The sequence below is a fragment of the Myzus persicae genome, unplaced genomic scaffold (genome assembly GCF_001856785.1).
Source record: "Myzus persicae strain clone G006 unplaced genomic scaffold, MPER_G0061.0, whole genome shotgun sequence".
Classification (NCBI taxonomy): Eukaryota; Metazoa; Arthropoda; class Insecta; order Hemiptera; family Aphididae; genus Myzus; species Myzus persicae.
Window position 1 is genome coordinate 281,817 of NW_019101449.1, and position 27,360 is coordinate 309,176.

At 28.9% G+C, this 27,360-nt stretch overlaps 2 protein-coding genes and 1 non-coding gene across 5 annotated transcripts; 1 reads left to right on the top strand and 2 right to left on the bottom strand.

Annotated features, from left to right (window-relative positions):
• Window positions 1-126: 126 nt before the first annotated feature.
• On the bottom strand, window positions 127-20,165 carry LOC111029100 (vitamin K epoxide reductase complex subunit 1-like protein 1). Of its 3 annotated transcripts, none has more exons than XM_022307957.1 (6): window positions 20,065-20,165; window positions 8,141-8,325; window positions 7,904-8,022; window positions 5,160-5,631; window positions 1,154-1,263; window positions 127-454 (listed from the first exon to the last, which is right to left on the bottom strand). In XM_022307957.1, exons 4-6 carry the CDS (start codon window positions 5,327-5,329, stop codon window positions 228-230), a joined length of 507 nt encoding a protein of 168 aa, XP_022163649.1. In that variant the 5' UTR covers window positions 5,330-5,631; window positions 7,904-8,022; window positions 8,141-8,325; window positions 20,065-20,165; the 3' UTR covers window positions 127-227. The 3 variants fall into 3 exon arrangements, with proteins under 3 accessions (XP_022163649.1, XP_022163648.1, XP_022163647.1); XM_022307956.1 differs by lacking the exon at window positions 20,065-20,165 and having other exon boundaries at window positions 5,160-5,423; window positions 5,493-5,631; window positions 8,141-8,440; XM_022307955.1 differs by lacking the exon at window positions 20,065-20,165 and having other exon boundaries at window positions 8,141-8,440.
• Window positions 1,751-1,824, bottom strand: Trnai-aau. Its single transcript has one exon. It is a non-coding gene; the product is annotated as a tRNA-Ile (tRNA).
• Window positions 8,440-26,541, top strand: LOC111029098 (putative ammonium transporter 1). Its single transcript, XM_022307952.1, has 10 exons — window positions 8,440-8,671; window positions 17,998-18,087; window positions 19,095-19,325; window positions 20,095-20,297; window positions 21,072-21,305; window positions 21,552-21,663; window positions 22,049-22,161; window positions 23,891-24,017; window positions 25,215-25,286; window positions 25,987-26,541. The coding sequence occupies exons 1-10, from the start codon at window positions 8,548-8,550 to the stop codon at window positions 26,052-26,054; spliced, it is 1,374 nt and encodes a 457-aa protein (XP_022163644.1). The 5' UTR covers window positions 8,440-8,547; the 3' UTR covers window positions 26,055-26,541.
• The last annotated feature ends 819 nt before the right edge of the window (window positions 26,542-27,360 follow it).

Consider the following 27,360-nt stretch of genomic DNA (forward strand, 5'->3'; position numbering starts at 1 on the left):
ACAGTTGTGGGCGGGCTTGCACAGAAAATAAAACCGTAAGACACACCGTGTGATTGCGGTACCTGCAGCTGTTATGATATTTATAATAATATAAAAGGGACATATTTTGGAAATGTGTTACTTTTATTAGTTATTTTATATACTTTATTATACACGCCGCGACTTTACACCTTATGGCAGGTGTATCGGAGTATCTCTATTTTATAATTAATATAATATATTATGTCTTAATCGCCTTTGCAGGGCTTATGGTGCGCAGACAGCACCAATAATTGCCGTCGTTTGGACGTTACACACAGCAGGCTTATAGCGTTTATGAAGTACGTGATCAAGCAAACCAAACACAGTTCCTGAACGACGAACACCAACACGGAAGCCAAGTAAAATGTGGACACATTGGACGCGATCGCCAGGTAGTAGTGGATGTTCACGATTTTATCCCTATCCGAACAACCTGAAAGTTAAAAGTGAACAAGAATTACATGATAGATAGTTGCAAGCACCTAAATATTAATATGTAAAGGTATTAGGTAAGTATAGTCAGTATAGATCATAGGTTCCCAACCTATGGTCCGAGGACCTCTAGTGGTCCGCGAGACATTGTCAGGTGGTCCGCGAACCATACTTACAAAATGTAAAAATATTTTAATAATTTCATTTCCCTTTGAGGCATGACACTAATTATTGACAATCGTATATAGTACGTCGTTTATTTATAAATTTATATTACATAGTGAAACCCATGTTATTAAAAGCCTCTTATTCATGTAATAATTATCAAAATTCTAAAATATGTGAAAAAAAATTGATTATTATTTGTAAAAAAAATAAGGTATACAATTGAGGTGGTCCGTGACGTATCGAAAGTTCTCATAGTGGTCCGTAGTACCAAAAAGGTTAGGAACCACTGGACTATAGATGTATAAGCAAGCTATAAGCTTAAAGTTAGAGACAGAGGTAATTGGTAACATGCATAATCAGAAATTTTATTTTTTATTCGTTAAAATTAAATATTAAAATGCATTTTAAAATTATACACATTATTTCCTTAAAAATGGTATCCTAAAATATGATAATCGAAAATAGGAAAATATTATTCAATATTATAATATTATTATTTATTACTTATTGCCTCTAATATTAATAAACGTACTCAACACGAATGACAGGGTGTAGAATAACATTCCAGTGAGTCCGTTGGGCACGTTGAAAGCTGAATCTTCGCCGAATATGAATCTAACGATCCCAAAACCTTTGGCGTAACTGTAATCATAGTTAATTTATAGTGATAAATAATCTTTAATACTTTTTACAGTGATACCAAACATTATTGTTTTTATTGTGTAAAAATCGGTGAATTTTTAATTTTATTAGATATGTATCGTCTAACGGTGCAGCGGTTGTATTCAATACCTACACTTTTAACTTATACCTACCTACGTATTATTGTTATATTTTGTTCGAGGATAAAATTTTCAATTTTGACCAATAATACCTAAATTTTCATGAATATAAAAATAAGTCCAGTTTTAATAAAGTTAATTAGAATATTGTGTATTGTATATTATTGACTATAGTACTAAATGCGACGAAAAAAATAATCATTTTCGGCTGTTTTGAGATTTATATAAAAAAAAACATTGGAGATTTGAATTTTAAACAAAAATAACTGAGCAATATGTAATAACTTCAAACAAAATATAAGTGATCTTTAATATGAAATATGATGAAAAAAAGTGCAAAAAATGTATGGCCCATGGGGGGATCGAACCCACGACCTTCGCGTTATTAGCACGACGCTCTAACCAACTGAGCTAATGGGCCGATGGAATTCAAAGGCAGATTTTTGACAATTTCAATAAAAACTGTGTATTATGATAAAGTATAGCAAATAGCAATGATAGTTATAAAAGCTGGTAAGTGGATGTCGCTCTGCTGAACATTAGGTGTCTAAGAGGTCGCTGTAATGGATGGTATTAAATTTGAATTCAATGATTCTGAGCGGAGACGGTGTAAGTCAGTCAAGGATATTTTATATTATTATTTCTTATTAATATGGTAGCCGGTAAGTTGAATTAATATTATTCTTAAATTATCAATGATGCTAGAAAAATATTAACAGTATTCATATATTTTTTAGATTTCTTGGTAACGGAAAGAACTGCTTAAGTTGAACTTTTTTTAAATTTTCAATCTTTAACTATAAAAATTGAAAATGTTATACATTTTTAACTTTAAAATCATTTTCAGTTTTCAATTTGATAAATATGGTCAAAATTTGAACTTAAATGCTTATAATTAAAAAAACAAATCGTGCCTATGTATTTTTAATATTTTTAAACTGCTATTGTAACAATTTATCAAGAGTCTTGTATTAAATTGTCATGCTTTTTGACCCAACCAATAAAATTGTATAGAAATGTATAGAAAAAAGAATGAAAGTTCAAAATGTCCATCAAAACATTTTGAAAATTGTATCAAGTTTATGAATTGATAAAATAAACATCTGGTGTAAATTTCAAGTGTTAACAGTAATTCGTTTTTAAATTACAACAAAATAAGAAAATCGCTACAAGAGAAATCCAGTGAATATCCAATGTTGTAAAAATTTAAACTTCAAACGCTCATAAAATTTAATTTGATTTTCCTGTAGAAATGTTTTTTTTTTTTGATAAAGGTAGACAAACTTGTAAGGAATCTTGTATTACATTTTTGAATCTTAGATATAAAAGAAAATTTTTTATGAATTTGTAATTGAATATAATTTGCTAATTTTCGTGATTCGTTAGTGAGACGGAGCCAACACTCTGGTATGACTCTTTTAATACTATTAAATATTGATTCTAATAATATGCATTACTTAACGATTGCAATAATAAAGTGATAACGGCACAGGGAACTTTATATCTTTACCCAAATTGTGTTGAAAATCAAATTTGAAAAACTCTGACTTTTCAAAACGACTTCAAATGATTAATAATTATTTATTATTAATAATAATTATAAATGAATAATTATTTATTATTATTCCATATATTGACATGATATTATAATAATATATATATTATGAATTATGATAGTCGATAGATCTAAATAATAATATATAATATTATGGTTATCGTTATTGCTACTGTAACTTAAACACCTACAACAAACTCGTGTTGTCAAATTAGTCAACATACTTGTACTGCGTTTTGCCCGTTACAAGGCGAATGTCGTGAGTTTGAATTATTGTTTGATAGTGATAATGATAATAATTGTTGATTTTTTTTTTATGTAGTCATAATTTCTTTAAACAATTTAATAGGAACTATAAATGTAAAATTGTATAATTCATTTTAAAATTATTACTAAAATATATAAAATAATGTAGTTATACTTGTATAAAAAATACATAAATCAAGTGATATCTATAATAGATGTCTGTAATAACAAAAAATAATATATGAAAAAAAAGTTGATATTTTTGACAGTAGGTACTAGTATTTGCTAACCCTAAACTTATTTAAAATGTGTTTCATCAAGTAAATATAAGGTATAAAAAAATTGTAAAAATTGACCTAATTAGTAATTAACAATTTTTATATGGCTCGTATATATATATACCGAACGATAATAATTATAAAAAAAAAAAACTATTGCACTTCAACCAAACCGATTAACATACCGACAATTGCAGTAAATTGTGTATCTTGTGCCCTTGCGCCTGTTGTAAAATAATCTGCATACAACGTGTCGGGGAATTCGCACGGATAGCGTTAGTTAATAATATTGTGTCCAGTACCTATTATCGTTTATTGTATGTATATTAATTTTCTAAATTATTTTACTACTATTTACATTTAATTATCAACTTATCAACGTTTATAATTTAAACTGTTTGACAAGTAAAATAGATAAATAAATAAATTAAAGCATAATTATCGTTAAAACTAATATTTATTTGTAGTATTTAATAAGTTTATTATTTTATCAGATCATTTAATATATTAGACAGCAATAAAGGGATTTTAAAATTTTAAAATAAGAATTAGATCGAATGACAAAGCTTTTGTTTTTAAAACATAAAAGCAAGCAGCTGCGATATGCATATTATTTAAGAACTAAAGGACCAAATAAAAAACATAATATCCTTAATATTTTATTACCCCCAATACATCCAGTTTTAATTTCTAGATGCAGAGTGCCAGTGAAAATATACATACTTTATTTACTATTTGCATAATAAACGAAGAATTATAAATTACTTTTGCTAAATTTGCCACTTTTTATACTTGTTGAAAATGTGTGGCCTTGTATATTACCAATTATTAGTTATTACTTATTAGTTATTGGTATATTATGTTTTAAATGTATTTGTTAGTAATAAAATATTTTAAAATACTTAACCTAACCTAAAATAACCAAGCCAAACCTAATAGCTGACATAAATCAATATATTGTTTTTATGAGATCCTAAAATATTTAATGTACAATACACTATATTATAATTTCTACATTTTTAAGCTCATTGCATTATAATACAAAAATATTACATATTATTATTTGACTATTTAGTATTTAATATTTCGTGTACTAAAACAGAAAAGATAAATTTCCTGTTAAGTTTGTAATAGGTATAAGAGAATGCCAGAATGGAATTATTGAACTGTTCACATAATGACGATATCCAAAGTCAGAAGAAGTGAAAGTTCATACAGTAAAATTAAATTCTTATAATATTTTGATTGTTCGAATTTTTAGTTAATTTGACGAGACAACTATAGATAATTAGAATATCACAAATTTACTTTTCTTTAATGACATACTATTTACATTTAACTTGAAATTGTTTTTCATCTTAAAGAGCAAGATATTATTGTATATCATTTAAAAACTGAAAATAATATATTTTTATTTATAATTTCAGTTTTGTAGAAATGTTTCGTATATTTTTTTAAACCCGCGTTAAGCATGGATTTTGTTGTAATTTTATAGACAATATTCAATCTCAGAGTTATATTAATCATTACATTATAGCCACTGAATATGTATACAATTGAATATTTATATACCTAGGTAACATTAGGAATTTAAATATTATATATTTCAGCAATATGTTTAAAAATTATAATATTATAAAATAAGTATCATAAGTCATAACTATATTGTACTCTTACGGCGAAATAAATGCTGGAGAACATTTGACGTATGCCCTAAGGTCACACAGTGGCTCAAAATCCGGATCATTTTCCAGTGAGATTTCCACGTAGAGTGCGTAAGCGGCCACGAAAAATCCGACCAACGCGTACGCCTTGATGATCCTGTTGACCGTGCCGAGCTGAACCATGATTCGGGAAGTGCGTCGACCCTTCGTATACACTCTCAGCAGTTAGCACACTGTCACATTAGCTGCACTCGCTCTCTCACACTTAAACTATTACCTATTATTGAGTTCGGTCATACGTGAAATTGGTTTTATGCAAATAACCAATGTACGACACGTTACTTACACTGTATTGCATCAATTATTATACTTGACCAGGGGTGACCAGAGTACGTGTCGGGGGCATCCTATTTAGTATTTATGGCGTATTCGCATCGTCCCAGATTACGACCAACTTCGGAGTGTTGTTTTTATTTTCCAAGTTTCTAAAAATGAAATCATACAAAAATTCAGCACCGACTTTCTACTTTGTTTATAATAACACGATATTAATATTTCTTTGGAGTTTTTAAAATATTTTGTAATCGAAATGTAATAATATTAAACATTATGGTAGTGTAATTATATAATGTTTTAATAAATATTATCTGTTATTTTATTATTTATTTGACAGTGGCTACGAGGATAAAATGTCTTGTAAATGCGAATCCGTCGATTTTTCCGGGGTAAATAGATATTAATACCTATACGATGACGGTGGTGTTTTCCATCAATTAAGAAAGGTTCGATTTATTTCTTCAAATACATTTTAGAGGAAAACATTGGGAGAAATGTTTTGTAAACCATCTCCTATAGCTCACAACCAACTGATGGAATTCGTCTAATGCGACACGTTTTTGATCTGTTTACCGTTAAATGTTATAAATTATAATATTGTTATTCGATTTGCTGCGCCCATTTATCTTTAATAACATACGATAGCTAGCTAGGTATACTAACCCAACAAAATAAATTACATTTTTTATCAAATTTGATCATGCACGACAATATGTACATATTATTAATATTAGTGTACGTATAATATATTATATGGGTATATCGTGTACACGCATATACAACAAGAAACAAGGGGCGGTGGCATTGGCAAGTATATCACCTAGACGCGTACGAATTTCAAATCGCAGCAGAGCTGTGTAAGTAGGTACATACCTGCAGACTGATTCCTATATTGCTATTGCTGTGATGACTACAAATTGGTTGTTCGTCCTACATTATAATTTAAGATACATCACGTAAGTTTGGCTTAATGGAATTAAAATTTAAAAAACAGCTAGAATAGAATTTATGAAAAACTGGTGTGCCGTAACAAACTGTTTATTAAAAACGTTTTTTAAGGGATTTTAAAAGGTCTTCTTTAAGCATTTTAATTTTAAAAAAAAGAAAACGCGAGATTAAGATAGACCATTTTTTACCTTAACTCAAAAAATAGGATTTTGTTTTTAACCTTAGAAATATTATTTATAATAAACGATAAAAACATTTCAATCACTAAAATATAACTGCGGTATTCTTGTAATCTATGCACGCTATTTGTTACTGGAAACAGAAGCACGAATCGATCGCAAAAGCGTCAAGTATTAGAGTTGTTTTTTTTTACATTTTTAATCGGCAACTGGGGGTTGCACAGACTTTAGTCATTTCACCCACCAGCCACCATCGTTTATTAATATTCACATGTACAATATATATTAATTAAACAAATGTGGAGGACCTCTAACCCTTCTGACCTCTGAGTAATTTGGCTTACAGCCCTCAATAAACAAGTCTTAACTAGCATTATGATGGTCCGTTTTGCCTCCTGCGTTCTTCTTCGGTTTTCTTTTGAAGCACCTCGTGTATGGACTTGCTGACATATTAGCATTTATTCGGGTTATGTCTAACCTAGCCTAACTTCTGACAAAGCGAGTAATCCGTGTACGGGTTTTTACAACGATAATCAATCGCTTTGAATGTGACATTGACATAGTGACATATAATATCACAGTCTGTTTTTCTTATATTAGGTAGGTTACAACCTACACTCCCGTAATCATAAAATTATCTAATTTTTGTTAATTTTTGTATTTTGGACACATAATGTCATAATATCAGAGTCTGTTGTTATAATATCAATACCTCGTGAATGTAATAATTCCTGTCGTGATTATGGTTAAAAAGAAACAATTAATAACCGTGGTTTATATAGTACGTGTAATAGTTTGGTATGAAATACTGTTACATAGATTTTCAGTATTATACTGCATGCAAGAAATATATTTATATATTACAATAATCAATAATATTAATAATTATTATTATGGTGATTATGGTGTATAGGTATAATGTGAAAATAAAAATCGAAGGTATTAGGTATCCTATATTATTTTACATACCTAGTCGCGATTAAATACAAGTGAAAAAATACATATTTTATGAATCATACTAAATATAACTAATACAACTACATATATGTTCCTACGCCAAAGGAAAGGTTGAATATTCAAACACTTGAAAAGCTAGAAAAAAAATTTTAAATGATTTATATGAATTATGTGCAAATATTTACTCACATAAGTTATTTTCTAACTCTAAATTAGACCATAATTTTTGATACAACTTATAATTGTTATACCTTCTACGACTTAACACTTAAGTTAGGTTAGTTAACAAAGTATAAAAAATTGAAAATATCTGGACATTTTTTGTAGATGAGCTTACTTCATTATATTGTGCTCGTGTGAATCCGGCCCTGCAAACCTGTAATACTCGGTTCTATTATTACGCCTTTGTGTACATCGAGAATTCTTTTTATTCTATGTCGCACGAGTCATGATGCACTGCAACATTAAATATAATTCGTTCTGTCCGAGAATTTTCAGAAAAATACTGTCATCGCGTATAAATTGACGTCGATGGCTGATGAGTATATATAAAAAACTTAATATGTTTACTTACTACAAAACAAAAAGTATATATATGTATCATGGGTAATTAGTGATCGTTATTCGCGTTCCATCTTTATTACCGTCGTTGCCCTCTCCTATATGCATGTAGAAGTATTATTTGCAATAACCGGTATAATCGCACGTTGGTTTGGCGCGTATTACTTAGTTTTACTTGTCAGTTGGTTTCTGCTCATTCTGAAATCACACTCGACAAAATATTTAACAATTTTCTGATATTGTTCTATTGCAATATAATATATTATAATGTTCTTCTAATATTACCACACGGTATATATTTTTTATATTATCAAACAATAAGTACAATATAATAAATATTGGCTGTCATTTTTACGTGTACATACAATTTTCCCATAATTGTTTTGATACTTTGTGTATTTTTTAAATTCCCACTGTAAAATGGCAGTAAATATTAGTTCAATGGTTATATTAAACAATATAATAACCACTCAACTGGACTTGGAAGAATTAAAACTCAACATCGACGATATGTTTTTAGTTATCAACGGAATAATTGTATCTTGTGAGTACATATAGATGATTTTATTATATTACAACATTATTTTCAGAACCATATTCATAAAAAAAATATTTTTGTTTGAACTGCTTGTCGAATTACTTATATTATTTGTTTAGTTGAATTAATTTCAAGTAGTTACACGAAATATTAAAAGCGAATTGATTAAAACTAATACATCACTGAACTATAACTATTTTTAAACATAGCTATTACAGAGTGGATAGATTTTTTAGATATTTCCTCAAAATTATATTCGGGATACTTTGTTTTTAATTATAATAATGAATAGAATCCGTATATTTAATACGATTTGTATAATCTACAAGGGGTTATCTAACATTGTTTAACTCAAAATTGGAGTAGATTCAATAAAAGTATTTTTGGTGAAAAATTTGAATGACATATAGTGGAAGTGCCTAAAATAAAATAAAATATATTTTTTGAATCAGTAAAAACTAAAAACATATTCATGTGAAATTATGTGAATTGGACTTAATTTAATATACTAGCTGCAGTATAGTTTATACTGTATTACCTGACGTCTGTGGAAAATTAAACAATTATAAAATACGGCGCTAAAAAGGTGTATAATATTAGTTATAGTGAACCTATCAGTTCATGGACTAATCACTGTCGATGTACCTCGTTTTGTGAACTAATATCTAATTTAATCAAGATGGACAATCCACTTCTGGCGCTTGGTATATTTTCAAACGTGATTCAAACTTTCCTGATATCTCTAAGAACAATTTGAAATTTTCATCAAAAATCAAAATCCATCAATTAGTCTTGAGTACATAAGCTACACAAATAGGTACTTAAATTAATTTTTGTATGCAGCATACTAACATAGATTAAACAAAATTGACGTGTGAGTTAGGCACCTATTGCAACGTATGGTCGTATATTGGTAAGAAAACAAGTGTTTATGAACATTGAGCACTCCCTGAGTCCCAAGGAATATTTTTCAAAATGTGGTGAAAATAGATCATTAAATCTCAAAATCCCTCTTTTAGCAACTCTCCGGGTTGCACCTCTCGGTCCAATTGCGAATCGAAATCATTCAGGGAACCACTCAAATACGCATAAAAAGTTTCTTCAAATCGGCCCAGCTGTTTATGAAGGTATAAGAGACATCCAGATAAACATTCGTATGATAATACGAGTATAGAAAATGAATAAAAATTATATTATAATTACAAATTTTTGTTGATTTTTAGTTTTAAAATTATTTAAGTTAATTTTTACTTTAGAAGTAAAATAGCATAAAAATTAAATTGTTTGACTATTTATATATATAGTATGTGTGAACACTGTATAAGTACTTACCTACGCATATTATGGACAGTCAATAAAATGTTATGTTATACGAAAATAGTAGTTAGTCATATAATAAATTAAGGTACCTCCTGGTACATATATTTATAAAATAGGTAATACAAAATTTAAACCTGTATAATTTTAAGGCGATTCTGTACTTGTGAAGTTTTTTTTTTGTTGCATATTGCACAACAAGCATAATTATTTCTTCAAGGATGGACTCTTCTTTTTAAATATTTTATCATTATTCTTGTAAAACCATACCTATGTATAATATAATATAAACTGTGGTAAAATTGAACAAAGCAGGTACCAATGAATACAATTTAAATACTACAAAAATGATTTAGAATTGAATGTAAGTTGACGCATTTATGCTGCAGATATGCAACTACCTATAATATAATAATAATGTTGTAGTACAATGTTTATGTCTTTCGATGTTGGTTTATATTTTACTTTATGATATAAAAGCGTAGCCATTCTAATGAAATGCAAATCTGATGCAAAGTTCTAGTTTAAATTCGATCAATAAAATATTATATTATATAATATAATATGTATGTATAACGAGCGATTGAAAAACCGACCTAGACTGCTGAAAGTGTGCAAAAATTATATGAGTTTTATAATTTATTCTGTTGTTTGCATTGATACGTGATTGCGCTTGCACAGATCCATAAAATGTAAAAAAAATCAGAATTAACCTGAACTTAGTATATATATAATACATATGCATATATTTATTGCATTTATCGATTTTTTTTCTGATGTAGGCTGACTTGTCGATTTTTTGATATTTAATAGTACTTACTTTATGTATACAATATATTTTGTTACTTAGGTACATATATTCTGACTCAATCTAAATTTCTTACAATTTCATCAAGTTAACACATTTTAGATATTATTAATATACCCAAATCTGGTCCCCCACTATACATCTATACATCACGATCACCCTCGTGTGAGGTAATCGGAAAAAAAATCCCAAAGCAACTATTTAGTACTTATTTAAATTATAATAATAAAAACAATATTATTATATTATTATATATAATAATTTATAGTAATTAATTATAAAAAAATAATAAAAATAAAAAGGTGCAACTCAAAGATACTTGAATACAAAAAAAGGTTATTATGTCATTTAGAGCATGTATTATACGCATATATATATATATATATATATATATTTCACCTCACGATATGTCGATATTAATAAGTACATTATAAAAACATCCTACAATATGTAAGCTTGTTAGGAAAATTAAAAATTAAATTAACGCTGATCGAACATAGTTAGCATTAGATGCTTTAGGTGAACCAATTAGACGTAGAAAAAGAGGACAAAATCAAAAAGTAAACATCCGCTTGAAAGAGTTAGTTATAAGACAAAGTGAAGATAAATTAAGCATTGGAGAGTGGAGACTTTTTGACGGCCGTGTCTAACAATTTAAGAAAACGAACCAACTGAACCGAACCTGACTATAATTTTATTATAATTATTATACATATTTTTTTTTCGACTGACTAACTAATATAATATTATGTTATTGTAATTATCTTTTTATAATTTTTAAGATTTTAAAAACTAAACGGTTGATGTGGGGATTTTTATTCCGAGATTCTGTGTGAGACGCGAAACCATGAACTCCGCCAAAACATCTTATTGAATAGGTACCGTAAAGTTAATTAAGTAGGCACCTATAAAAAATTACAATACAGGGTATTTTATTCCAGTTCAACATCACCGGACAAAAAAATTATTCGATTAAAGTAACGATACGTAAACTATAATAATATTTTCTTGGAACAGTAAATTCGGTTTTAAATCTAAACAAGCAACGCGTTCACGTGAACACTGAACATCAAACGTTGTTATATGACCATTACATTTGTATCCTGAACTCATGATTCGCGTAGCTAAACGGTATAATTTTGCCTACCTTAAGTATTTTATAGAATATAATATATACATAAGGTATGAGACTTATCATTCCATTGACGGAACTAGTGGCAGGGATTGGGGGTTAAGTTATTCCAAGTATAACATAAGTCCGTGTCCCCCCAATTTGTTATAATGTTTTCATATGACTATATAAGGTATATTCCATTCATGTAAATAATTAAATTTATGACAAAATATAGAATCAGGGCCTCGGACCCTTCAAATAAGTTTATTGAGATATATTATGATAATTATTTATCCAAGCACAATTGGATGACTCAATTTGTTCTTTCATTATTTTCTTTCATCGGATCAAGTTTTTTTACTTTCCATTATAACAGATTTTAAAGTAAATATTTTTAAATATAAAAATAACTAAAAATGCTACTCTTTGTCTTACACATATTAAGACTAGACATAAAAAATGATATGTCTATATTACAATTCCATTTTTGCAAAAACAATAACGACTAAATAAGGCATCGGTCACGACCCAAAAGCATTAATAATCTCGTTTGCTATAAAATTAACAATTCTAAATAATAACTTTTCAAAATTATACCTTTCGCCATACATATTGAACATAATATAATATGCAATGTAGTTTACATATACCTAGACATAGCCTACCTATGTAAAATATTGCCATTATATCTCACGATTTTCAGAAAGCTAGGGGGGGAGTAACGCGTCGGGGCTCATATGTAGGTACATAAGTAAGTACTATGTTATATCACTATGTGCGATATAGTGAACATGCTATTATAAGTATAGCCGGTAAAGCGCACTAAAAACGAACGATTATTGAGTTAATTTAAGTCAATTGTTTTATGACAGCAACAATGAAGTAAAAATATGTGTAATAATGACATAGGTAGGTACTCAGAAATTATTTCCACGGTATTCCATATCTAACGATAACACGAAAGTGCGTGTGGCCGAGTAAAATTCGATTTAAAATTTGAACATGATAATATATGTAGGTAATATGCGTTGCTTTTTGTTTTTTTAGATAAATTTTCAACAAAATACAATCACTCGTGTGACTCATTTAGGTATATTAGTTTAATAACAATAATTATATATTCAAGTAAATACGACATGGGTATTTACGTCGTCGATCGCCAGCACTATTTTATGTGATTGACTCATTTGAATATTATTTCCCATTTCGTAAAATAACATAATACCTATTAAATATTGTTTTAATGTAGCCAGTGACAATGAGAACTAAGAAGACATTATTAAAAACTACAATATAATAATATAAGTACCTTATAAAAGAGATTATATTCCCGTGCCTGATTATTGAATAAGATCACTTTTTTCACGAGATTTGGTGTGTTTGAACTTAAATATTGAATATTTCTGTGTATATAAAATATCATTGAATTTCAAATGTTAATCCGAATATAAATATCGTCATTTACTCTTTTCTAGTTATTGTTATAAGCAAAATAATAGATCTTTCCAGATTAATTTCTTATAAAATATGGTTATTTTTTAGTAACATTTTTCAGTAAAATAATTTTAAAATTAAACGAAATTATGTATCCTAGCTATGATCATCCGAGTCCGTAACGTTAAACTGATGAAGGAAAATTCGAGCTATCGAACTTAATTTATAGACAAAAGTGAAATATATATATATATATATATATATATATATATTATAATTTATACTATGAACAACTGATAACAGCGATCATGTGAATTTTTAACACATGAATATACAATTGTTTGTTGTTGATTCTAAATTTATTTCCTTATTTATTAAAGGGTTTTCTCTGCGCCATGAATATTTAAAAATGTATAATTTATTCTGCAAGGAAAAAATATAAACTATTTTATTATTTTATTATTATACTATCACTATTGTTTATCGGTTATCACTGTACAATAGTCAATAGACAACTTACATAATGTTATAAGTTATAACCTATCTATGCTCAATTGTTTTAGAAGTAAATAATTTGGATACCAAAATAAAAATGATGAATTAATCCTTATAAAATTATTCTTGTTACCTATTAGATATAAACATTTTAATATTCATTGCGGAGTATACACACGTCCTGTAGTTCTCACGCAGTTTTATTTTCGCCGCGTACAAGGTCAGATTATTTATCATTAGACTAAAATTGTGTGCTTTATTTATAAATACCTACCTAACGGTTAAAATGTATAATAATAAAATATTATATCATAATATGTACCAGTGGGTTCATATTAAAAATGTACCTATCTATTAAGATAAGTAGTTAGTTAAATATCAGTTAATAACGAATTAGCACTTTGAACAATATCCCAATTAAGTAATTTAGTTTAAATTAGGTCATATTCAAATAATTGATTTTATGAAATAAATTAATAATTAGTTATAGCATGCAGGTATATTTAATGTCTCTGGATGGTCTCCTCGTGATGTTAAAAATAAAATAAGTTGTACACTAGATGTACAATTTGATTATTGATTACATGGCGGCACGTACAATAAAGCACCAATTCCTAGGGTTCTCAATATCATAAAATATAAGATTTCTTATGAATAACATTTAAATTTAGTTTATACATGTTTAGAATGTTTAGATTATTAAGATTTTACAATCTTATTTTTTATAAAGATAATATTACCCATTCGTATAGTATGTTTATTGTATTTACTGATCATTAATTTTTTTACGATCAGTTATCACAAGCATACACGCCTTAAAGTTATATAATCTCTGGTCATTGGGCCTCGTGGGCTATCGATGATTGGAGCATTTTACAGCTATCCGACCCCGGCCAAATTTATTGACCCAATTTTGTTTTAGATATATATTATGGTGATTCCACGTGTCAGTCAAATTTTACGCTATTTATTCTCCCCAATAATAATTATAATTTTTTGATAATAATTATAACTTATGAACGATTAAAAACTATACATTAATCACAGCAAATTTAGTTATTGGTACAATGGTACCTACATTTATTGGATTTCGAGAAGATTGAATCCCAAAGTGACTATAAATAGTCAATATTATAAATTACAGAATAATAATTCAGTCGTCTGATAAAACATTCATAACATCAATAATAAATAATTATATTATTTATATTTTACATATGTGAACATATTTCGTTATTTTTTTAAAACGAATTGTATTTATTAAAATATTAGTTAGAAAATAGAAATATATTATAACTCATAAGTCACAAGTAATATATCTACTTAATATATATTAAACCAAATAATATTTTATAATTTTGTCTAAGTAATATTAATTGTGCATTAAAAATACATGTAATGTAACGTTATGTTTTCAATGACTAATGCGGAATAGATACTTATTGACTTTGTCAAAATATCAAGTTTTAAATATTCTTGTGTTGGTACCTACCTTAAATTATTTTATTTAATTAATTATATTTTTTTTAATGTTAAAAATTAAGATTTTTTGTGGCTATTATATATTATAAATGCAATTAATATCTTTATATTATTTGAATCGATTTGAAGTTAGGAAGTATTTATTCCTTTATAACATCAGTTCACAGTCGATTATCATACGTAATGCATAATATGTATAGGTACAATGAAATAGTATACTCCTTGAGTAATCATTTGTATAAAAAATGTAAATTAATGTTAAGTTAAATAATTTAAAATTTTAATACGTAGATAACGCGTATTAGATAATTGAGTTACTTAAACAGTTTAAATCAAGACGAATAAGATTGCAAAGTGTATACAAACATACATAGAATTCGACGACACGATAAACTTTAAACTTCAATTAAATATAGTTCATTGTCAGTGATGTTGTGTATATTGGAATGAAAAACACAAGTTACTGGTTTTCTTCGAATCCCTTACAAATATATACACACATTATACATGGATGATAAAAATAGTATGGTATTTGGACGTCCCCCCCTAGGATCTTAACTGTACTGGATGTTTCCCCCTGGACTAAGACATTAAGACATTTCCGGATTTCCCCCCTGAATCAATATTTATATTTTTTTATTATTTTATACCTACACAATAATGGATTGGAAAATATCTTCTTTCTTTGATTTTACTCGAAATATATGATCATCTATCGACTATCATTTACGATATGGATTTATAACCGAATTTAATGGGTAATGATCGATAAACCAAAGTTTTGTAATAGTATTATTGAACTATATGTATACACTAATTTAGCAACTTGTATAACTATTTAATGAAAAATCTCGTAAACAGTACTTACATTTATTTATTTGTACTTGTAATTTGTATATTGCTCAATATTTTTAATATTTATATATACATTTTGTATTGGCAATTATAGTGTTATTATAACGTATTACTGAATTACATTATTATATTAATATTTATTTATGTATTTAATAATATTATTAATTTAATCATTTGTAAATTTATTGATTTGAATTGCATATTATTGTTTAATATTTTTACTTTTAATTTTTTTTCCAGGGGGGAGGCGTTCTAGATTAAAATATTATATATTATCCCTCAAACCTCAGTACTTAAATTATATATTCGTATAGAAATAATATCATGATAAATGTATCACTTTCCTTGTTAACTTGTGTTTAAGCAATTTCGTGTAAATGATTAAAATACTATTTTGAATTATGATCTCGTATATGTATAGTTAAAATTTGATAACTGAGGTACAACATCAAATAAGTACACATTAGTATATTACTATATTATAATGTACATAATATAAAAGATATGTAGGTACCTAAACACGTTGGCGTATCGGTAAATAATTCACGTGTTATTATCGGTAAAATATAATAAAAATAATTAGGGTCAAACGTTTCTGAAACGTGATCACTGTTATGTACTTATGTGCATCGTTTGTAATACCTACATACCTGCATGGTATATGCCATGATAATAATGTATTGTATATATTTGTAATGTGGTACATCGGTGATCGGTGATCGGTAATCTTTATAGTATAAAACATAAAATTGTATTTGAAGTGAGCCGTTATCGAAGTCGGCAAATATAATAGGTAGAGAGTATAGAACATTATGTTATTGGACATTAATGTGTTTACATCAGACATTACTACATTAGACTATATGGTATGAAATAACTTAGCATGTTCTCATTAAATGGACTGTGCACCTCAAAGACAACGACTGTCTCCAAACTATAATTGTGTAAACAAACAAATTGATACACAGAAAAGTGTTATTGCAGCCAGTGAAAATTGGAATTTTTTAACTAAATACGCTTATTTAATTATTTAGAATCCATGAAATAAACATAATATTATATAGGTATGTTATACAACTACCTATGTTATTCATACCGTGATTTTCTTAAACTTAAATCAACATTGTGATCAGTAAAAAATGTCGGAGAAACATTTTTTAAAAATATGTCAATGATACACCTAAGTGATGACATTTCAGATAACTTTATTATATATTACGTATTTTACATATAATTATTCCTATGTAGGTTACATTGTACAACCTACAATATTATTGTAAAAAAAAATTATAATACTCAAGAAGTAAACCTGGACGATTTTCGTTTTTCCAAAATGGACAAGTCTTAGAGTGATAGGTTATAGGTATGCATTAGGTATTATGAAAGCAGGATAATAATTATGATGTATTCCTGTATTATCGATTTGTGATTTCATTTTAACTGTACTATTAAGTAGTAGCTTAAGAATTAGATTTTACAAAAGCTGTAATAAGTTTGTCGAGGGAATGGGCAGTTATTTTTCTAACTATTGATCAAGTTTTGCTTAGATAGTTTTTCTTCCGTTCTTATTTCAATCGAAAATCATGTTTTCCTATTAAATTCAACTAATTAATGAACAATTTTAACAAATAATCCAAGTATGATTAGGTAATTGTATAAATTTTGTCTTTTTATCGTCGTTTAAAAATCAAAATATTTAAATAAATTAAATAAGTTCGTAGACTGCAGAAGAATATTCAATAAAAAAATTATATTTATATTGTATATACATGAATATGATAACATAAATAATATTAATTATTATTATTATTTAATGTTTGCTCACAGTTATGCAAGTAGGATTCGCATGTTTGGAAGCTGGATGTGTGCAGCCCAAAAACGTGACAAACATTTTGATGAAAAATATATTGGATTTATGTGAGTATCTATGTAGTACCAATGGGCAATGAGTATACAATTTAAAAACGTTAAACTAGCGAACACTTTGATTTGATTAGCGATTTGTTTTAAGAACCATGATTTAAGTCCGTATAATACAGTGATGATATTATGGACTGATGAGTGTCTTCTAGCTATATATATATTATTATTATTTTTATTTATTATTATCCATGAAACAATTGTTGTGAAGAATTATGTGTAACGAAGCAGGATATTATTCTCACCTATTATTTTTGTAAAACTGTTTCCTTGACATCCCAAAAATAAAATGAAAGCTTACAATTTTAAATCTGATAATGAGTCATTATTTCTTCTTTTGAATTTTGTATTTCTTATTACTTTTCAAATACATTTTTCTTGTGGTCCGACCATGAACCAGGGTTTTTACATTGCACAAATGCACAACAAATGTAGTCATTAGTACAAATTGCATTCACGGGATACAAACTTAATGAAAGTTTTAATCGTTAAATTGTGTTAACAGGAAATCGAAAAAATTGATTAGTTCCTATCATAATTTTAAAAAGAAAATGAAAGCCTAATAATAACTGCATTCTTATAGTTGTTTAAATTTTTAAATATTATTGCCTGCCTTCTACATGCATATACTTACGGTAGATAATGTACTGTTTCTCCTATAACTTAAACGGCTATAAACATCTTAAGGCCTAAGACTAAGACCTACCCTATACTTAGCATTATACCTATATTATGGTAAATATATGGGTAATGATTAAAAAATAGCTTCCCATCATTTAAACACCAACAACAGAAAAACTGAAATTACACCTCCAGACTTGCATGTAGACTCCATAATTAAAATATTTAAAAATGTAAAATATACATATAATATGTAACTGAAAAGTCGATGCAGCTCTCGTAATAATGTTGACCAGGAATAGAGGTTTCGTGTGATGTCTTTCACGTTTCAACGTATCGTAATATTGTTTACATTTTTTTGATATTTTCTAATACTTTATTAGTCATCTGTGCCCTATCTTACTGGCTGGTGGGATACGGGTTGGCGTACGGTGGCGGTGGTTGCAGATATTACGGCAAGGAATTCTTCGCGGGCGTCGGCATGCCATCTGGCCAAAACGGCGTGTGGTTCTTCCAGTACGTGTTCGCAGCGACAGCGGCAACCATCATATCGGGAGCTGTGGCTGAGAGGTGCAATTTCATCGCTTACATATTATACAGCATTATCGTATCGGGTATGTCATAAATCGTATACCTAAGTGTATACAGTATGCTGAATAATATAGTATACACGAATTACGAATAGTGCTCGGTTGCAAGTACAGTTGGCTAGAATGCCCGGATTAAGCCTCTAGACACATTGGTGGTACTGAGGGGTGTGGTGTGAGCTAAAAGAAACTATTATCCCTCTCCCAAAAAAAAGTTTTAAAGAGTAAACTCTGTCTCCCATAGACGACGGTTATTCAACCGATTCTAACTTCTTAAATTTGTACAATGTTACCTACATAATAATAAGCATAATAATTTAATTTATTATTGTTTTTAATTATGTTTTTAAAATCTTTTAAATAAGCAAGAAACTATGAAAAATAAAATTTTGTATTTGAATGCTATCTGTACTTTAATTCAAGTTGGTAATTTGTGTGCTTGCTACGTCTTATTACTACACCCAATGCGAGTATGCAATTGCTTTATAATCGGTTGATAAAATACACCCTGCTTTTATGATATTATAAATTATTATTATGCATTCTACCACGTACATGTTGTCTATAGACTATAATACACCCATATAAATGATAAATCACTATTAATATTATCATATTACATTGAAATATGTAATTATTTTAGGTTGACGTGATCACCTTTTACGATACCCCCTTAATCCAACTTATTGTGTGATGTATACATCTTCATATTATTACAATTTATAATTTAAAAAAAAATAACAGATAAAAATATTGTTATATTTACTTGTCATCACTTATGACTCCCGCATTTCAGGTGTGACATATCCCATCGCCTCGCACTGGACTTGGTCACCCGACGGTTGGTTACTGAAAATTGGGTATTCCGATTTTTCCGGGGCCGGGACCGTGCACTTACTGGCTGGCACCTGTTCGTTCATTGCAGCCTTGTTCATCGGCCCCCGGAACGGACGTTTTAACACCATCGCTCCGAACGAATACAACGGACACTCGATGCCGGTAAGCCACTAGACTACGCCTGTTATATAATATAATACACAACACATGACAGGAGCAAGCTGGATAGAACATAAAATGAATGAAACAGTGTTGAACGAGATTAATAACAGAAGAAAAATAATGAACACAATATAATGAAAATAAAAAAAAGCTAATTGGATATCTGCTAATACATAATGAGTTCATCACCATCATCATGGAAAGGAAAATAAATTGTAAAAGATGACCGCGTAAATCCTTTGAAGATATCGTCCGTTGAATGGGTTGTATCTCTTACCAACAACTTAAGAGAACATGCAGACGGCGTGTGACATACATGAATGGCTACCGCTACTTTGCTACAACAACGCTTTGCCTTTAGAAGATGATGATGAATTCATGATAAAGCACAAATATAAATACATAATAATTTGCTTTACCTATTACGCCTATACACAATTTCTAAGATTATTTTTAGTAAACAATCCATATTTTTCGAAGCGAAATTGGATTAGTATCAATATAGGGAATAGTTACGTATACCAACTCGTATCGAAATCTGAGTCCGATACGGGTCGGAACGTATCGCTTGTATATTGCGCGTGTAACTTCTCGAACCCTCAAAATTGACCCGATACGTATCGAGATACTCCAATTTCTTCCATGAAAATCTTGAATGTGTTATTAGGTACCTACCTTCATTAAAATCGCATTGCATCATATATTTATATACCTATAACCTAACCTAGTTTATAGTATGCGACCATTTATAAAAACTCATATTTATATACACAGCTAGTTGCCACGGGGACCCTGTTGCTCATATCAGGATTCCTGTCGTTCAATGGCGCGTCCCTGGGCCACATTACTAAACCCGGCGATGGAGTCATAGTGGCAAATAGCGTGGCCAACACCATTTTTGGCGGTAGTGGCGCGGCAGTGGTCATACTGATTATGGCCAAAGCTGGTCTCATTGGCGAGTCCAGGTGGCCGTTCGCGATGACCATCAACGCTGTCTTAAACGGAATGGTGAGTATATAATATTAATAATCTTAAATATATACCTACTTACTTTACATAGTTACAAGTGTTACAACCCTTCGGTTGATACCTTGTTTTTCAATGTTGCAGTCCAATGTATATAGGTATAACCTAACCTATACTTAACTATTTATACATATATTTACTTATAAACTTACTCAAGTTTCGGCGTGCCGTAATAAAACTATACATATATTTGAATATATTTAATTTTATACGTATAAACTTACTCAGGTTTCGGTGTGCGGAGGTGTCAACGAGTACACACATTTTTCTGCTGTGCTGGTCGGCATGATTGGTTGTATCATTTACTTAGTGTTGCAATGGGTTGTTCCCCGTTTAAAAGGTACCTTACAGTATTTATGCCTTCCACCTAAGTACCTAATTATTATATTATTATTATTACTGCCAGCGGTATAGGCTTTACTTATTTCGTCGACCGATGAGATATTTCAACGTGTCCATACATTACATAGTAAAAAATATGGCACCTGGTGCTTTAAGCCGGCCCTGATTATTTGTAATATTTTCGGTGTATGTAACCAAGTATTATTGATTATAAATACATAAATAATTATAAAAAGTATTCATAACCAACGCACTTATATTATATTACACATAATTCAAAATTGATTTTCTTTTAACATAACTTTAATTCAAACAGTCAACCATCATTGATTGTTTTTCATAATATTCGTTATGGTTATATAATTAAATTATATTTTGTTTAGTGGACGATCCGCTCGAAACGACTGCCGTCCATTTTGGAGGTGGATTGTGGGGAGTGATAGCTACGCCACTTTTTGTGAAAGGAGGATTTTGGAACAACCCCGATTCTATGCCAGTAAGTGTATGCCTTCATAATATAGGTATTAAGTATAAAGTTGGGTGTCCTATACTGGAAGCACAAGATGTCGAGATGATTTAACTAACACGCTCACATCCATTTTTTTCTTTTATCAATGATTTAGATTCTGATTTTTTAAATTATCAGAACTATGCAATTTAAGTAGTAAGAGAGTTACCATTAGACCATCGGGGTGCTATTATTTTATTTTTTTTATTTACTCTGCCATAACAATTAACAATAAAATACATTAAATATTAGGTAGCTGATACGTTAGCTATAAGCTCTTATCTGGTAAACGGAGTTCAACGATATCGCAATTCGTTTTAAGGTAAAAACTTATACAATTGAAAATATGATTTAATTAAATAAACATAAAATAATAATAATAGATACTTAAGAAACAAAATTTAACATCAGCATTACATATAGGTACAAATTATTACTATACGATAATACCTATACGATATTATGTTTAGACATACAGACTTTTATAATTTTATTAATACACACATTATCCTTAAGATCATTAACTATTTTATTTATTGCCTTGGTTGATCATAGGTAGGTACTGTAAATTATTATTAAATGGATAATTTTTTCCTTAAAAATGTTGATGTAGGTATAATATCTAAACGAGAGTTTGAACGAGTAATTTCCGAGTTATTAAGATGTAGGTATATGTATTAATAATTCTTAAAAATGATTTTACAAAAACATGAAAAATTTAATCTATATTTAAATGAACATATCAATATTCACTAATCAAAAAAGAAACGACCTTTTACTCGAATCGACCAATAATTTTTTTTTTAAATACATTAACCTCTACAAAAAGCAATGTAATACAATCAACTCTTCAACTGTACACACATCAAGACATCAGACTGAAGAATTTAAGACACTGGAACGACAACCGTCGTATCACTGTGCAAGTGCAGGTCTACTGTGCAAGTCTACGGACTACGGTTGTCCACAGAACGACCTTTCCGACACTAAGACTCGCCACCAGCGGCTGGGCCATAGTACGATCACAGCTACACTCCTCTTGGTGCCGACGGAAGAACCAAGTCGTCGAGGACGTATTTCCGGCAACTTAAACGGGACTACATCGATCAGTAATACAAACGGATTGATCTAACAAAAACGATCTTTTAAGAGCTATCACTATTACAATGTCTCAAGTACCCGACGTGCTCCTGTTCAAGCGATCATCTCTGCCTATGCACTTTTCCACCGTCACTTACATGCACAGACACGTCTTACAAGGAGTACGGAAGCGGTCCCATTCCATCATAATTATATAAATATATTAATAAAGGAAACGTGATAGATACACTAAAAATCCTCGTTTTTCTGCTATTTACTTCACTAGACATTAAAAGTGTGCTCCGTTTCAACATATTTAAGTATTTGAAAATTATGTCCTTAAGTACCGATGTTCAACAACTCTTAAGATAAGAATTTTAACAAATTTTAACTGTTGTTTAAATAATATGTACAAGGAGATGGAAAAAACGTTTTTAGAAAAACATATAATAAAAGTTGTTAATATTTGGTTTTTTTTCAATAATTAAAATGCGGGTTGTTTAGAAATTAGACAGTAAACGTATCATGCATTTTGCATATTTGTAATCAGTCCGATGTATATGAGCAAAAAAACATTATATTATTATTTGTGATGGGTTAAAAAAAATATAGGTTATTTTATATTTTTACTTTACAGCTATTGAAATCAAATCTAATTGGTGCCGGAGCGATTATTGTTTGGTCAATAGTAAACAGTGCAATATTGTTCGGATTTCTTAGAGTGTTTGACCTGCTTCGAGTGTCCAAAGAAAAAGAGATTATCGGTAAATGAATATTTTTTAATATCATAATTATATTTTAGTTGCATTATGTGGCAGTAAGTAGGTTAAAGACTTGAATACTTTATCGATATTATTATATTATGTTAATTTAAGAACATTATTAGATAGGTAAAAATAATATAATATTTCGTCAGGGGCGTCATTTCAACTTTTGAAAGGATAGGGCAACTGATTAAAGTTGCCGACTTCATAATATTTAAAAAATTATGCTTATCTATATATTTAATATGTATGGACGATAGACCATCAACAAAATATTTTTTTCGGAACAAAAAATGTAAGGGTGAATGAATAATGATGTCATGATGATAAACAAATAACATGAAACGTTTCAATTTACCCAATTAAATAATAACATTAAAAATAGTAAAACGTTAATTTATTTACTTATCCTATAAGTTACCTATCAAGTATCATTAGGTTTAATGGAATAATAATATAAATCAAATTAAATAAATACTTAAAATTTTATTATTTGTACATTTAAAACTTTGATGAAATTATAATACCAGTTAAAACTAATAATACTAGTTATGATTAGATCGTGGAAGTCGGCAACGGCTATCGATGTTATCAACACAAACAATTTGTTGTATACCTATTTTTAGAATTTTTCTAGACATTTCATAGAAGTATTTCGAGTAATAACGATTGTCATAAGTTGAGGAGGAGCCAGTGTTTCCCAACATATTAATAACCGTGAATGTGAATTTAAAAGAGAATATTAAATTATCCTCTGCAACACATGTCCCTAAAAGACTAAAAAGGCTGTGGCCCCGAGACTTGCTCAAAGCATAAAATTAAAATGTTACGAGTCATAATATGACCTAACCAAACAATAACTTAATGTAATCTCTGGTCAGGTGACACTACTGAGGGTCTTCCTATTCGAATATTTCATAATGTCATATAAACTTTGTCATCATACTTACTGATTATTGTAAAATAGATTGTNAAAAAAAAAAAAAAAAAAGAGAATATTAGAATAATATCTGATTTCTGAGTGTAAAATAGTATATACAAATTTAGTATTTACCGATTTTAGCATTTGATCATCGGACAAAGAATTGCCGACTTTTTAAAAATGTTTAGAGTGGGGCATTTGCCATAGTCTGCCCCCCCCAAATTACGCCCCTGTATTTCGTCGTGTATGAGTTTGATTATACGATGTTCTTCCAGGTTTGGACATGAGTCTTCACAAAGAACAAGCGTACCCGGTGACCAACATTTGTATTGAAAACGGACATAAAAGTAAGTGGTCAATTTTATTATTGTATAATGACTGTAAAAAAACAAAAATATTGTTTCGTTTACTCGATTTGAGCAATAAATAAATAATTTATACATAAATATTATAATACAAGCCTGCTTGGGTGAATTATTTATGAAAATGCAGCATATCTAATTTTAGAAAAATTAAAATTAAGATAGATTATTTATTTTTTTGACTTTCACTCATGTTATTGATTTCATAACCTGATACAGAATATTTTCTCAAAAATATTTTATTATTTTTAACTGTATTTTTAATTTAGTCATTTAGTTAGTACATGGATACTAAAATATTAATTAATAAAGTGGTATAAAATTACTACTGTGGGAATATAAATTTAAAAACTCGATATGATATAAAATGTCATAAAAAAATGTAAGGTTAAAAAAAATCTATTAGTTTCTTCCCAAAATTGTAGTGTTAATCTATGTTATGCATTATACTTCTAATATCTTATTAAATATTTATTCTTAGTTCTTCATAACGATGTATACAATTATAAAACGCAATAAATGACAAAATTATACAAGTACGTTTGAGTGAAAAATCAACCACAGCTGTGTAAGGCATATCTAAGGCAAACCCGAATGAATTATGTACAAAAAAAACTAAACTATAATGGCGAGATTAATATCTACGATCGTATTATTTAAATTTTATTTAAAATTCGTTTTTCAGATAACAAAACCACAGTCATCAGACACGCTTACGACAATGTGGCGATGCAACACACCCTACAACAATGAGCAGATATCTCACCCTTTGAGTTTATTTATGTAATATGTGCAAACGTTGATCAATAATACATATTATAATATAATAATATTATGATAGGTGTATTATATATATTATACATTTATATAATACATATAATGTTGAATGTTCTACTGGCCAATATAATATCACGGTATACCTAGGTGACATAGGTAATAATATAATATATTATTTAAATAATTTATATTAATTTATTAAGTATTATGTATTTATATGTTATATATATGATGGTACCACATGTGTTGCTCAGGCCACCCGCCCACAGTGGCGTGCCCATTGGTAGGGAGGTAATTGCGATTATATCCCCCCTCGGCCCTCATTGTAATTTGTATTTTTAGCCGACCTACTTAGAACTTAGTATAGAACTGTTATTAATTATTATACCTACTTAATGTACCGACTACGTTCCGAGCTTCCATGTACATAAAGTAATAATCAGGTACATACTGCAGCTGAGAGTCATGCAAATGCGTTGTACCTAGATCAGAAAACTTTTGTGCTATCAGTTTGTGGTTATCAGAAGCTGCGTCAAACTGTGTTACGCATAAGTATATTTATACAAGCATATATAGCACTGTGTATACGCAATATCTAATAATATACTCCTATTTACACGTTATACATAGACAAAGATTGACTTGAAGTATGCTTAGGTTTGTATCTAATATAAATATTCCTACAGGCTACAGCAGTTAGATTGTTTGAGTACAACGATGGGTGGATCACAATTCACAACTTCACAACTACTCCCCCCCCTCTCAAAAGTCCCAACCACCGCGGGAGTTGTGCTCTGTTTTGTTATGTATTAGTTCTTTATTTATGGGTATATGGTCAATACTTTATTAAATGTCAAATGTCTAAATGATATAAGTAAAGACCCGATTTTGCATAAAATGCATGTTGCTATTTTCAACATCATAGACATGCAGTCAATGAGTCTCCATAAATCATTACTTGATTGATTAAATATCAAAATTTTAAAGTGTATATTTTTGCATATTCTGATGTTAGTGCATGTTCCGCATATTTTTGTATATTTTATCAAAAAACCGTACAAATATACACCTAACGATAAAAAAATGTGTTGAGCAAACATAAAAAAGAGATTATAGGTACGTACTACGTTTATATAATATTAATATGAAATATTTTACATCTCAAAGAATAGTCAGGCGCTAAAAATAGGTTAGGTTATTGTTTTTCCAATTAACATACTACATTAAATTGTTCGTACTTTTTTCCAATTATATAACTACCTATATCACCAATGTATCTATT